Here is a 15,196-nt window from a genome sequence, read left to right as displayed (position 1 = left end):
GTCTTTGAATTTCAGGGGCAGCCTTTGTAGAAATGTGATTTATTCTGTGATAACAAGGAATAAAGCAAAATACAAAATCAAAACAATAACAAACATGTCTTCACTTTGAAGTAAGTAATAGATTTAGATTTCATTTTAATACAAGTTCTGTTTGTTTTTTCTTTTTTTTTGACAAAGTCTTTATTTTTAATTGAACAAATGTCAGTGTTATTATGCACTGTAAGTTTTTACTTTAACAAACACAGCACCGAGTTCTATTATTTAATCAGACAGACGCTGGTGGTAAGAGGAGGAAAAATAGTAAGACATGTCCTCACCGATGTTGGGGTGTTTCAACAGGCGACAAATCCGAGCCTCTCGCTCCAGCTTCTGGTGATCTGAAGGGCAACGGAGACAGAAAGACAGAGAAAAAAGAGAGAGAGGGAGAGAGAGAGAGAGAGAGAGAGAGAGAGAGAGAGAGAGAGAGAGAGAGAAAGAGAGAGAGAGAGAGAGAGAGAGAGAGAGAGATAATGAGAAGTTATTCTTAATATCCGACTGCAAATACACTGTCTCATTATGACCTGATATTGTAGCAGCCCGCCTGGGACAATCAGGTTAAATGTGAAAATGTCAAAACACTGATGAGAGATGTCATTTCAAAGTCTGAAAAAAAAAAATCCACTCTGTCTGATACAGGGTACACACACATAAACTACAGTATATAGATCCACCAAGTGTCTGATGAAGATAAAAGACAGCAATGATGTGTTTCTCCTGGTGTCACTGGTGTAGCAGACAATCTTCCCTGATGGATGGATACATTAACGACAATCAAATTAAAGGTAAGACAGTCCATTCAATCCATCTACTGACACGAGGTTTGGATGTTAATGTGGGGGTTGAAATCAACAAACAAGATGTACAAGACAACAGACCACAGCTTGAGGAAAGGTTAAATTCATGATAGAAATTTGAACCTTGTTTGCAAAGTTGTCCCTGGATTTCTTTTAACATACAGTTTTCTTGTAAACAAACAAAGGCTATGTTTACATTAAGTGTTACTATCCAAAACAGATTGTGTGCACTCAGGCTGTGAGTGAGCTCATTACCATCATCAGCACCAGTTGTTTTGCAGGGTAAATCTCATGTTATTTTCAAGTAATGTGTTTGAGATCAGAGCTGTCACGCGCATGCCCAGTCAGAAACGCAGCATCTGATTGGTCGACAGGCTCAACCAAAGGCATTGCAGGACGGACAGTGGATGGCAAAAACTGCAGCAATGCCTTTGCTGTTCAGCGCAGTAAGAAAAAAATCCATACCATCACAGCCCTAGTGTGTATCCCTGAGGTAAAAAATAAATGTGTGAAATTAATTTACTCCATCATTACACACTTCAAGGAAAAACAACACCTTCTGAACATTTTGAAACCTGCATTGTTTACATCCATGTTTACCAGCTAGCAGTTTCTGCTACGCTTCTGTCATTTTATAGACCAAACAACTAGGCCTCATCGATTAATAGAGAACTTAGATTAAAACAGATTAACTGACTATGAAAATAACTGTTAGTTGCAGCTCTAAAAGATTCAATATTCCAACCAAACCAAAAAATAAATAAAATTTATATTGTGTTGCTGATATAGTTTATTTCATTCTGCTCCATTTTTCTGTTTAAACAGAAAAAAAAACATATCAGGTGATGAAAGACAAATACAATAGTTATCATATACCATCATCAAATATCATTTCCTGTGAGTCAGAACACAGGCCTACTGACTTATTGTCTGATAAGAAAGAAAGGAAGGTTGTGAAATGTATCAGTGTTAATATTTTTTCAACACCACATACTTCAAACAATATAATATCTATTAATTAGAGAAGTTTAAAATTCTGGTATTGTGACAACTAATAAGCAGTCTGCGTATATTTATGTAGATTATGTAATTACATGTGTGAGGTAAAGCTGTACAATTACTTGAAATATTAATAAAATATGACAAATATCCAAATCGCATCTGTGCAATTTTTGGATAAAGGAAACATTGGGGAAAAAACAGTAAATCTTTTTGTCCAGATATAAGAAGTTTGTTTGGTACAGACCCCAACAAATGTTGCATCATCATGATTTTACTACTTATTTGTCAATGAAAATAAAAATTATGATGCAAAAATTATTATTACAACTAATTGTGAATCATATCAATCAAAATATTGGTCAAAATAATAATATGATTTTTTTTTCCACATCATGCAGCCCTAATGTGTGTGAGTATGTACACTTATACAACAGCTTAATGATGCTACCCAACCTGGATTCCATGGTTATCAAGCAAGCAGCGATCTTAGCCTACATACAAATGCACACACACACACACACACACACACACACACACACACACACACACACACACACACACAGTCACACTAGGGGGTGGACCACCCTGTATGTGCAGGCATGCTGAGCACAGCAGAGAGCATAAACATGCATGCATGTGTTCATCCACACCCATGTACAAGCTGCATGGGCTTAAAAACACACAAATGCACACATACTTTACTGTACACACGTACAGTACACGCAGGCACACAAATAGACCGGCAAAACACGAGCGCACACATTCACGCTGGCATTGAGGAGTGACAGTGAAGTGTAAGCCCAGTGATTATAGTCTTAGAAGATGAGAGGAGCGAGGCGGAGAAGGGAGTGGAGGAGTGCTGAAGGGGGGACAGAGGAGGAGGAAGGGAGGAGAAAAAAATGCAAGGGTGATTAATATGCACAAAGCCTGGTTGCTGTCTTTCTGTTGAAAGAATAAGACATTGCTGATTGCTGCTGTTCTTTCACCGACCACCACCGCCTGCTTCTTATTTTGTTTTTTTCTTCTCACTCTATTGATTTGTTCTTCAATTTTTCATTTTAGTTTTGGAGGAGACAAACACTGAATGTTTTTTTTTTTCTATTTGTTTGTTTGTTCCAGTGTTTAAAACAACATTTCAGACACGGCTAATGGGATAAAATTTGAAAAAATGTATCATTCAGTGTGTTAAGATATACACTGAATAAAAATTGGCAATCACTGGGGAAGACTTATACTGATTTAACAGGAAAGGATGAAGACTCATCTTTAGAGTTTTTGCAGTAAGCACTGCCATGCTTTCACTCACCCTGACTGGCCTTTTAAAAATCACCAACTGTCCGTCCGTGTTGAACACTCCAAGATGCGCTTTCCATCGTACTACGATGTCAAATGGCGGAAAACATGTCATGAGCACAAGCACCGCATTTCATTCTGTCGTTGGCATCTGCTGACATTACTCTGCAAGTACAGAACTGGCTCTGAGTAAGCGCAATCGTTCATCTTAGCTTAGTCTACCAGATGGCCAGACTGAGCCTTTGTTATCGACATGTCTTTGAACGACTGCATGACTGAAGGCTGAAGTAGCAAATCATACAGCTAAATGTGATGGTAAAAACTAGGCTATTCATTGTGTTTTTACTGATTTAAGGAAGTTTTAAAGTAAAGCCAGTATATAAATCATGCTGACGCTGACACTATTCTCTTATCATTAAGCATGTAAACTTCAAATAAAAATAGTGACATATACAATTAACTGTGCTTCTTTCTGGCTTTGGCTCAACTTAAGATCCTTCAGGATTGGAAAACTGTGCGGGTCACAGAGAACTTGTCTCAGGATTTACAGCCGGAGATTGACTTAAGATGAGATATACAGTAGAACCCCCTCTCTGACAAGGAAGGTCACTATTCAGGTCCTTTATCCCAGCTTTATCAGGCTGACCGGATCAATCAATGGGAGATAAACCTAGAGCCAACACTGTGAATGACAGATGATCTGCCCATGACAGACCTCTCATACAAGGTCCATGCAGTCTTTAGTGTGTGAGGGGCAGCGTGGGGGTTTAAGGCTGTGATAGCAGTCGCAAGATGATATCATAATCTTATTTGATGTTCCCACCACTGAAGTTCTGAAGGCAGTCAGTCAGCTAATTAGCTACTCAGTGTTTGTTTGGGATTTTTTACATGTTGAGAATAAAAATAGGTTAGTGGTTGACTGGTTAGATGGCTGCAAAGAGGGATAGGAATGGAACTGGTCCCTGGACAAACACAGACACGTTATACCATTTAGGTTTAACTGGGGTTAAGGTAGCTACTAGCTAATGGAAAGCTACTGCTGCCAGAGTCATGTAGATGTTAATGTTAACTAGGCATGTTTGATGATGTGTCTGTAATGTCCACACCACGGGGCAACTACTTCAGTCGACAGTTCAGGCGCGTTGCATGATGGATGGATGAATGGATGGATGGTTGAACTGGTAGCCTAATGTATGGCAGTATATTGGTTTGTGCTACTTTGTTAGCTAAATTATTATATTATTATAACTACACTAGCAGCAATTATGGCTGCAGGTGAGGGAAAGATGCTGATCGATAAGCCAGTGACCAGAATCAAGTGGTTTTCAGTTTGACTAGCCATGATCAGATTTACATGCGTGTGCAAACCATAATGTCAAAGCCCTATTCAGCGGTGCTGGTCACAGCCACTTGGACACACACCAGCACGTTGTTGGTGTTAAGAGGAGTGATAGAAGAAGATTAAAGACAAGAGAGACGAGTCTAGACGGAGACTGAAGCAGCTGACAGTGTTGCCAAACAACGGTAAACTTTCTAGCCCTTCAGCTAACATGATACCATTGACAGATAGTAAAACTGACAGTTAAAATCTCACCCCCAGTTCTAGCTGAAGAATAGACAACCTGTGTTGACTGCTTCTGCCCAAACGTTTTCTCATCCAGACTCTTTAATCGATCTGCTTTTGTTTTTTCTCACTGCAAATATTACTACAGCAGATTTCTGCACCACATCAGTGGCTGTTTGTTTACATCTGCTTGCCCATGAGATCACATGAGGTCATGCTCCCTCTGGCACAATAATTTATAGGTCTATCACAATAATAGTATAGGTCTAGTGGTATCGTGTGTGATGCACCATTATTTTGAAAATAGAGGAGAGGGAGAGGATGAGGACAACGCCATGCAGTAACCTGGAGCACTTTTGGAGAAAATGCATGATGTTTTTAATTGTTAACATGTTCAAAACACCTTTCCCTTAAGGTTAAAAAACTACTGTCTTCTTTCTTGCACCACATAAACACAAATGAGTTCAAATCTAACCTAAACCTCCATGGTGTGGTGCTTAGTGTAATTAGTTTGCTGTCTGCAACTGTGGCCAAGTGACAAGTGATAACGCAGGCTGCTTTAGAGCTCAGTGAGTCAGTCAAACATTAATTTAGTCAGTCAGTCAAACAGTCGGTCAATCGGATACCAATCCTGCATATCTGATGCAGCAGGGTATATAAGACATGAGAGGAGAGGGTGGGACAAGGGAGGGGGGATGAGGACTGGTCCTAAGGGGAAGGACGTGGAGAAAAGAGGACAAGCAGAGGGAGATAGGTTGCAGAGAAGCGCACTGTGAATGTTCACTGAGCGAGATAACCCAAGGACAGGATTCAGTGAAGTCTGCAGGAATCTATATGAAGAGAGGACTAAATTTGGGTTAATCATCACCATTGAGGGTTTAAGTCTCAAGAGGGGAAGAGGTGTAAAGAGACAGCCACAAAGACAGCCAGATATAACCATTTTTCAGAACATTGGACTCACAACATTAGCATGACTCTGCCAGTTGAGAAATGTTGAGTATCAACTGCATTGCGGTTGTGGAGGTCAGGAGGCAGCCATGTAAAAGTTATGAGCTATGCAATATTTTATTTCCTAAACATTTTACAGTACTGGCAGGACAGAGGGACATAAATTTAAGGTGAAGTTTGACCCTTCTGGATAAAATTATATTGCAGCGTCAGAGAAATGTAATAGGATTCAGTAGAAAAATGAGCCAGTTGAAGGCGTCACTGTGTGTCATTCTTCAATTCAGGGTTTTCCCTGCGTATCTAACTCTAAGGCTGTCTGCCTTTGTATTTTTGGCCACCACCTTTGTTTAAAATTCTGACAAGAATGTAGGCATACCACGCAGACACATGTTACACGTGGCACTCGAGTGTGGAGGCAACAGGGAAGTGACACACAACTTCACAATTTCTGTCAGATCAAGGTAATCGTGAGCCAAATGAACGTGTGCTTCTAAAGCTAAATGAGCTTAGTTACAGAAGTAAATCAGACTTTATATCAAACCTCTGTAGCCACTTTTTGAGCACCGGTACTTGACAGATCCGTTAAAAAACACGTGCCCGTCACCGTGGACATTTTGCCTGAGAAATAGGCCAAAAGCTATTATGAGTGCTGTGTTTGTACCTTACTCCATGTACTTTCAGTTCATTAAGTCCATTAAAAAGTGTGTCACAGTGATCCCACAGTAATAAGCCCTGAATCATTCCTGTACAAGACCCCTCATTTTCATCCTGTCTCTGCCTGATCAGACGCAACAAGTGCTGCATAAACTTCTGTCAGTTCACTTAAGGACAGTCAATAAAATATTGGTGGAAACCTTCGTACTGACTGGCATGTCATGTAGCACACTTCCTTTGACTACAAATGCGTAATTAGTTTGTTTTACTTTTTTATTTTACTGATTTGAAATTATGTGAATAGAAAACATTTATAGTTTTTTCATAAGCTTACATGCTATATGACCCAGTGACTCCAAATCAGTACTGAAAAACAGGACACACCTCTTTTGTTATCAGATTTTAGTGAATTTTGTGACTTAATTACTGTAAGTATTAAGTACAGGGAACTCTAAAGTGTGCCCCCAGATTGTGAACGCCGCACGTCATGTTCTCAACTCTTTTCCACCTTTGTCTAAAAAAATCCAAGTAAAAAACTGCACATTTAGCCTAAAACATGTTGATCAACAAAAAAACAGTTCGTGAAATATCATAAAAGTGGAATATTGCTTTAAATCCAAGTAGAATTTGTTTGTTTTAAAAAAAGAAGTATGGATTACTAACAAATCAGGATTTACTCATGTATGTGATTACAGCTGAAGTAATTTAACGTCATAATAAGACTTAATACTGAAGTTTAATACGTACTCGACTGAGGTGACTACATCTGTCCTGGTTATTTGACATTGACTCAAAAGCTGGCTGGCCAAACCAGGTCAGATGACTGCTACTGCATTGCAGGTGAATCTCAAACACCACACACACACACACACCTGTATACACACACACACACACACACAACTACTCTCTATCATGATAAATTACAAGGCCATATAGCAACCTCTGGCAACCTCTGTCCAGAGATCCCTGCCAATAAACAAGGTCTGTCATTGGCTGGAGGCCTTGCCCAACAGACCTGTCCTACATTTTCTGTTGACATGTGTTGGACTGGCATTAACCGTTTTGAAGCTGCAGGGGGTTGGGTGGTTGGAAGACGATGTTGACTGATGTTGCACACAGAGGAGAAGCCTGGCTGTATGTAATAGTATGTAGGGATAAAACTGTTACCGGTTTCACGATAATATCACAAAGTTTAATTACCATTAAACCTGTGATTGATTACTGCACACTGAAAAAACTCCAGCATCACCCAAAGTCAGAAACAGTCTCCGAGTTGCAGGTACAGCGACGTGGGTTTGTTCTGCATCAGTGAAAATAGTCACACTGCAAAGAACGTGATGTCACTTTAAATCGTTGAGAGGTTTTCAATATAAAACTTTCAGAGTGTGAGTTAGTACGGCTCTGGAAAACAATGATCACCATTTTTCTCTATATTCAGATATTTTATAGTTAGTTGCAGCCCTAAAATTATGCACAATCTTTTACCTTATTGCATCTCATTCTTCCGTGCTTTCACACACACAACTAGGCCACAACTACGATCATGTTTAATATCATAAACAAGTGGTGTTCATGAGTTTTGAGTCAGTGAATCATCATCTTCAAGTATTTGGTCTACAATAAACAAACACATCTTAAGTCTTTTCTTGTTGTAGCTGTAATGGATTATTGATAAGAGTTCACTGTGCAGTTGACTGAGTGCATCACAGTCTCAGCTCCTCTGCTATGGCTGTCTGAATATCTGTATGAGTGTGTGTGTGTGTGTGTGTGTGTGTGAGACCAAGAGAGAGAGTCAGATGAGAGTCCCGTGCTAAAGGCATGTAGGCGTACAGGCGCATGGCCCTCAGCTGCCAAGTGCCTGGGGTGCCTTCTCTCGCATGACCCCTCCCTCCCCTCGGCTACCATATCCATCTGCCAGTCCTAAACAAACGCTCCTCTTTAAGTCTCTACAACCAGGGCTCTGAGCTCACTGACTTTACCTGCTGCCTGAGAAATATTACAACAACCAAACAACCTCGACCAAATCTGACTTCCAAAGTAGAGCAGCAAGTCATCACGACTGCCATAAAACCTGGCTGTAGCAGCCCATGTCAGATAGGTCATGGAGCTATAAATAGGAGCCCGAGTAGAAGTAGTATGCAGCAGCTCTGCCGGCTCTAACACGGCTCTGCTGTTTCACAGAACATGGCTCATCCATTAGTAAGGAGCGCAGCACAAGCCTCGCGCACCACCCAGTCAGGTCAGATCAGTCCTCCTATCAAATGTAGGAGCAGGGAGATTATGCTCTGCCTCAGAAATATGTTGGAAAGCTGCAAGCAGCTGCACACCCTGATAAAGCAGCAAGAATGAAATGTATAGGTCCAATGATAGTACAACCTATAGGTGAATTATTTATTCTGTGTGTGTGTGTGTGTGTGTGGTGCTTTAGGTCTCATCAAGCCAATCACAGGGATTAACTGTTAGCTCCCTGCTAATAGCATCAGGATAATCTAGGATGGGTTTAATCTCATTAAACGCAGCGCACTTGCACTGACATATAGTCAAAATGCTGTGTTTTTATTAAACAGTCGGATTCCCCTGGTCCGCGACAGTTCTAAGCCGATGGGATACAGCAGTTTAACAATATAGAATATTTTACAAGTGGCCATTTGTCATTCTTTTATTCCTTAATTTTGACACAAATGGCTGGAGATGTGATCTAAAATGGTTAAAAAGGCATTTTTTAAAATTTCATCTAGACTTAAACTAATGGTTTGATTTGGGAAAGCAGAGCAAGTTGAACCTGCAATAACTGATTTTTGGGCCACTTGGGGAAAGCAGAAAACAAGTTGTGTACACAAAAAGTGACAAATCATCATCTTTAAATTTATATGGCAAACTTGTTATCAAACACCTGCTTACATTTTGCAGCATAATCACTCACTGGGAGGCATTTTTCTGGCAGTGTGCTGAATGTAACTCCAATATTAACTCTCTTTTAGCTCAGTTTTTGGTCTTTACCAACTCCTGGAGGAAATATCTGGATATTTAGCTGCTAAATGCACAGCTGTGTTCACCAGTTAGCTGCTAACTGTGTCTGGCTGCTCTTTGGTGCTGAGCCGGCAGTGGAAATGAACAGTTTTTGGACTTTTTTTCCAACTGAAATCAGCTTCCTGCAACTTAAAATGGTACTATGAGAACGAGCGACAGTAAACTAGCAGTTAGGCTTTGGAGGAGTTTCAGCTAAACAATGAGCTAAAGCTACAAAGGAAACTGCAGATTTGTTTGACAATTTTCTGTAGGTTGATCACTACAAGCATTTTGTTTTCACACTGCATCGCCCTGATTCCCTCCATAAATCTTAATTAATTATTGATTAATGTAGAAAATACGCTTTATGGCAAAAATAAGTTCGATATAGCAAGATAATCTTCACACATGAACACAGCCTTTATAATTTTTGAAGTGTCAACATAACTACCAAGTGTACAAAGCTACCCCACAGTCACATGACTTCAATGTCACCACCACTAAGTGAGTAGAGTGGCGGCATGATGACATTGAATGACCCTGACAATCTCCATAGTCCCAGTTAGCCACTTGTTAGCAACCGCCATATTTAAGACATGTAAAAGATTCAAAATTCATGTGTGGGATTTTACATATTTTATGTCATAGAACAAAATGTGGAAAATCTTCTTAGCCTGTATTAACCGCTGGCCTTATTTCAAGCATCTAACCAAAAAGCCTTTGACTTTCAGATGATTGAACTGGAAGTGCAATAATACTAGTTAATTTCCATGTATTAGGACTCATTCCTGCTCTACTATGTTGCCACTTTAATTCAGAATTAGCAGCACAGTTTTAGTTGTAAGAAAGCTGAAGCAGCTGAAAAAATACTGGTCCGTTTATCATATATCTAACAAACCGTCTAGTGTAACTGAAAATAGCATTATCCGGTTAGTTTCCAAGTGTCTCACAATCTGAAGGAAAAGAGCACACACTACCTCGACCTGAATATACGACAGCTTTCCTGTTCCGCATCATATCATCGCGACAAGCAGAGCATAATGTCTTAATTATTTTAATAGAAATCACTATTGACACTCAAAAGTTAACTGATAAATCACACAGTCCTAATTGAGACCAACACTTTCTACATTCTAGGCTGATGTCCTCCGCTAATGCCTGTTAAAATGCCTGTTCCACCGCACTCAACATTTTCACACACGAGCAGTGGCCCTGTGTGTGTGTGTGTGTGTGCGTGTGTAAAGGCAGGGTAACAGTCAAGTGTCAGCGTGGTGGCACCTGGCAGGGCCTCGGCGGTGGGGCTCCAGTTACGAGGCTGGAGGGGCAGCAGGAGATTTACACTGGGCAAGTGGTGGTGTGAAGAGCCACAGCGACCACTGTGCTGCCGGATTGGTCTTCACGGTCGTGGCATTTAGCCTTGGCTTTGGCTTAAACTGTTACTGGCTGGCTCCACAGCATGTGACACTAATTAAGGTGCTTAAAAGATCTTTTTTTTTTTTAATTCGTAAAACATTACAGTACATTATTATATAGTAAAGTGTTATACTATATTTGAAGCGTTTAGCTGACACTTTCATCAAGAGAACAAGTGCTGAGAGAGCTAAACTCCTATCACCAAATTTCCAAGCAATTAATCAAAAGACTCAAAGCTGAGAGCCTTTGGTGCTTTTACAATATTCTTCTCTCCATCAAGTCATTTAATGGCAAAAGTAGCAATAAAAGCATCAATGACAGCTAAAAAGAAAGTGCAGTTCAATCAAATCATCAGTTGAATCATCAACTTTCAGTGGGGAGGTTAAGTTTATATATCATCTATACAATGTCAGAAAAAATTGTGTAATACCAATCACATTTTCCCAGAGCCAGTTTGACATCTTCAAAGTGGCTTTGTTGTCCGTCCAACTGTCCAAAACCCAGACACTATCAGCAGCAAAATCCTCACATTTGAGAAGATCATTTCTGCTCTTTTTTTGCTACTTTAAATAGCTATTTTTTGCTTTTGATCTACTAATTGATTGGTTAACTAACTGCATCAACTCCAGTCAGATGTTGACACACTGTTTACTTTATTTGTCTGGGACAACAACAGGACAAGTTTTTGCTGATTTTGCGTGTTTCCTCTATCTTTGTATTGCCCAGTTCCCTTTATGCTGCAGCATTCGTCACTGCTAACTATCTGGAGAGGCTGCTGTGTGCTTCCACAAAACATAACTGAAAATGTGTTGTGTCGCAATTAGGAATCTACCTGACCGGATCTGTTTTTGTTCAGGGATCATGACACCAATACTAATTGTTAGTAATCAAGAAAACAGACTGCTGATATTTGGAACACGTATATTTTCAGCAAAAATGGAAAACACCAAACTTCACTGATGCCTTTAATCATATGCTTGTATGTGGTCAGGACATGAGTGAGACCACAGAGCTGTGTTGTCACTAGGGCTGCAAGATATGCTAAAAAAAAACAGTCATATTGCAATTATTTTGACTGAAACTGAGACATGCAATATGATTCATTTTTACATAATAATTTTTACTGGAAAAAAAAATCATGTTGACGCTGATGGTCTGGACCAAACAAACATGTTTTCTTCCATCTGAAGATCACAATTTATAGCCCAGGGCATCTCTGCAGCTCTCCAGTACTTCATTAAAATGCTGTTTTCTCACCCCCCCCCCCCCTTTTTTCATAATATTGCAATTTGTTCTGCTTTTGTGATTTGGATACTGCACTTGGCTATACCGCGATTTCGATAATATTGCGATTAACTGTGCAGCCCTAGTTATCACAACACCATAGTCTTGACTTTGATAAAAAAAAATACACAGTTTAGTAACACAATACTTGATAGCAAAACAATACTTAAATCCACAGGGAACATTAACCCTGGATGCACAGCATGCTGCTGCAAAACTATGAGACCCAGAGTAATACAAAATATATTTTTAATTATCTGAACTATTTTATTTTAATTTCATACATATGAGGACAAATTACTAATCTATGGTTATATATTGATTTATGGTCAAATGTTAATCTATCATGTAATATAGACCTGCCCTGCACAATGCTAATCTATTATTCTATGACTAGTTCAAAAACTACAAACCACAATTCTACCAAAACGCCATTTACACTAAATCATTACTCCATTAACAGTGTCACATTTTCTGTTTTTACTCAGGGGCATTATGTTCATTATGGACACAGTTACAGTGAATTTACAGTGGGAGACAGTGTGCCCGTTTTTACTGGCCATTCTGTCTGACCCCACAGAGCCATACACAGTTTAGAAGTGACCTGTATCTAGCGCTTTGTGCGCTTGAGCTGTCAAATGCTTAAAAAAGCACCAAAACGAGACCTCCAAATAAATCGTGCTTAACACAGTGTGTCATGTAACATTGTCTTCAGCACCAGAATAAAGCGTGAGTAAAAAAACATTCAAGTTACTTAAGTTAATACTCAGAAACGGGAGTGTAAAAGGTGAACCTTGTGCTCAGAAAAGCCAGCTGTAGGGCCATCACAGCACAATACTCGCTGCATTTTGACTTTGCTGTCACGCGTTTCTCTTACTGTTCCGTTGTTCTTTTCTCATGCACAGACCCCAGTGTGATTAAAACGTTGTCCTACGCAACACCATCTGAGAGGGTTATTGCTGTTAGATATCACTTATATAACTGTCTACACTGTAGGTGGGGAGGTGACCACTGGGACAGAGAAACTATGAACAAATTAGTCATTCTTTTGTGGTTACACATTGTGCTTTTAGTAAGTGGAATAACAGTGGAAGTCAGCTATTCTGTTGTTGTTTTGTACCTAACAAACCCTGAACTACACGACACGTTGGCCTCAGCTCCAGTACATGTTGTGCTGTGATGGAAAATCATGACATATGGATGTGCTTACCTCTTGCAGATAACTTTTTGGTGTTGATTATTTTGGCAGCATACTCCTGTCCTGTACACAGCTTAACACATCTGCGCACCACTGAAAAGGCTCCCCTGTAAAAACACAGAAAATACATTTATGAAGCTTTGATGCATTGCTATCAGTGGAAGTCAAACAGGTTTTTATCTGACGTCCAGTTGATAAACCATTTCTGTGCTTCTCTTGATTGGATTATTCATCATCATTTAATGGAAAAGTATCACCTGCAACTTCTTGATGAATGACAAAGAAAGCAGTGAAGGCTAACTTAATTACTTTTTCTGAGAACACTTTTGCACAGCTGGCATTTTTCAAGTCCCATTGCAGAATAGACCTGATGTCACTGGCTCACATGTAACACCGTGCTGAGCTACATTAAGACTACACTGCCACGATTTGTCTGCTTAATAGGCTCCCATGAGGATCTCCATAGACAGTCAGCATATTCTATACAGCCTGGACACGTGATGTGCGCTAAAATGGGATTCTTAAACACAAACCTTTAAGTCCTTCACTTTAAAAAGACTGTCATGATGCACAAACAGTCGCATCGGGCACGAAATATAAACTTGTGGCGAGAAAAAGATTAGGCCCAGGCCCAGGCCAGTTAATTGCCAACTATTTTGATAATCAGTTTGAGTATAAAATGTGGAAATCCCAAGATGGCATCCTATCTTGTTTTGCCAACAACCCAAAGACAGTTTACTGTCATACAGGACAAAGAAGAAAACACTTAACAAGCTGGAATTTTGACTTATTTTTCTTAAAAAAAATTACTCAACATGATTAATCTATTATCAAAACAGCTGCCGATTATTTAATAACCAGTTAACCGTTGTAGCTGTACATCAAACATATTAAATATCGGCAGCCTCAACATAAAAATATGAGTCTCTCCTTTTGGAAACCAACTGCAAACAAATCCTTAGATCTGCCCCAGTCCCACCTCTGACAGTGAAAGGCTGACTGGTGCCACTGGTCTGCCTCCACACTGAGGCAGTTACTGACAACCAACAAGGTCAGGGTCAAAGGTGAAAGCTGCGAGACCAGCTGACCTGAGACACAAAACCCAGCAGAATTCAGATGGTATTTCAATACCGTTTCAACACCTGATGAACACAACAACAACAATAAGCTGATGCAACTTTTAAACGCCCCATCTTTGGGTCAGGACTGGCTGAAGAGAATCAACAAGCTTTGATGTGGTAAAATAAGACCTAAAATCAATAAACTAGGCCCGAGCAATAAAACAACAGTGATATGTATCAGCAATAGAGACTTCATCAATAGTAGTAAGTAAATTGTTCAATAGTTTCTAGGGCTGTCCCCCGAGAGTCGACAATTCAAATCATTAGTCGGAGCCCTGTAGTCAACTGAGATTCTTCCAGTCGAGGAATCATTTTTTTTCCTTTTGTCAGTCCGTGTGCATTACAGTTACAGGATAAAACCGATCAACGCTTAGAAAAATGCACAGGGAGAACACTTCAATGAGGAATCAAAGGGAATCAAATATATTGTATATCTGGTGCGCTTATCAAAAAATATCCTTGAGACCACATGCGCTGTCGGTTGACTGATGGGAGAGACTGAAAAGGGTGGTGCAGAGCGATGCAACAGCATGCCAGCCTGTAAACTTTACAAACTGAATCTCTGAATCACCATGAACCACAAAACTAATTGTGATGGTGATTGATATTTTTCAAGTTACTATATTGAAATGAGAAATTCCAGTATCGTGATAACAATAGAAATGGTGTGGAGTGAAAAACTGAGAACCAACGGTGTTAATAAAATTTTAATAAAAAAGGACAGGGCATCTCAGCAGTTTGGCAGTTTTTTGTATTTTTTTTTTAGGTCTACTAAGTCTACTATCTGTGTGCTTTGATGAATAAAGACATTAAATTCAAAGGCAGTTAAACAAAGTTGGCAAATTCAACCTTTTTTCTTGTCGTTATTAAAAACAGG

General features: G+C 39.6%; 1 protein-coding gene across 48 annotated transcripts in view; it reads right to left on the bottom strand.

The window, feature by feature from the left end:
• camk2b1 (calcium/calmodulin-dependent protein kinase (CaM kinase) II beta 1) overlaps positions 1-15,196 on the bottom strand; it is a 94,417-nt gene that overhangs the window by 73,449 nt on the left and 5,772 nt on the right. For all 48 annotated transcript variants that reach the window (XM_084728302.1, XM_084728315.1, XM_084728332.1 and 45 more), the window contains exons 2-3: positions 13,211-13,305; positions 318-377 (exon numbers count right to left, since the gene is read on the bottom strand). In XM_084728302.1, the coding sequence (XP_084584428.1) occupies positions 318-377; positions 13,211-13,305 (155 nt within the window). The remainder of the gene's footprint in view (positions 1-317; positions 378-13,210; positions 13,306-15,196) is intronic.

The sequence above is a fragment of the Lutjanus erythropterus genome, chromosome 10 (assembly GCF_056507025.1).
Source record: "Lutjanus erythropterus isolate fLutEry1 chromosome 10, fLutEry1.hap2, whole genome shotgun sequence".
NCBI classification, from domain to species: Eukaryota; Metazoa; Chordata; class Actinopteri; order Lutjaniformes; family Lutjanidae; genus Lutjanus; species Lutjanus erythropterus.
Note: the sequence above shows the minus strand (reverse complement) of the source record. Positions and strands in the feature narration are given on the sequence as shown.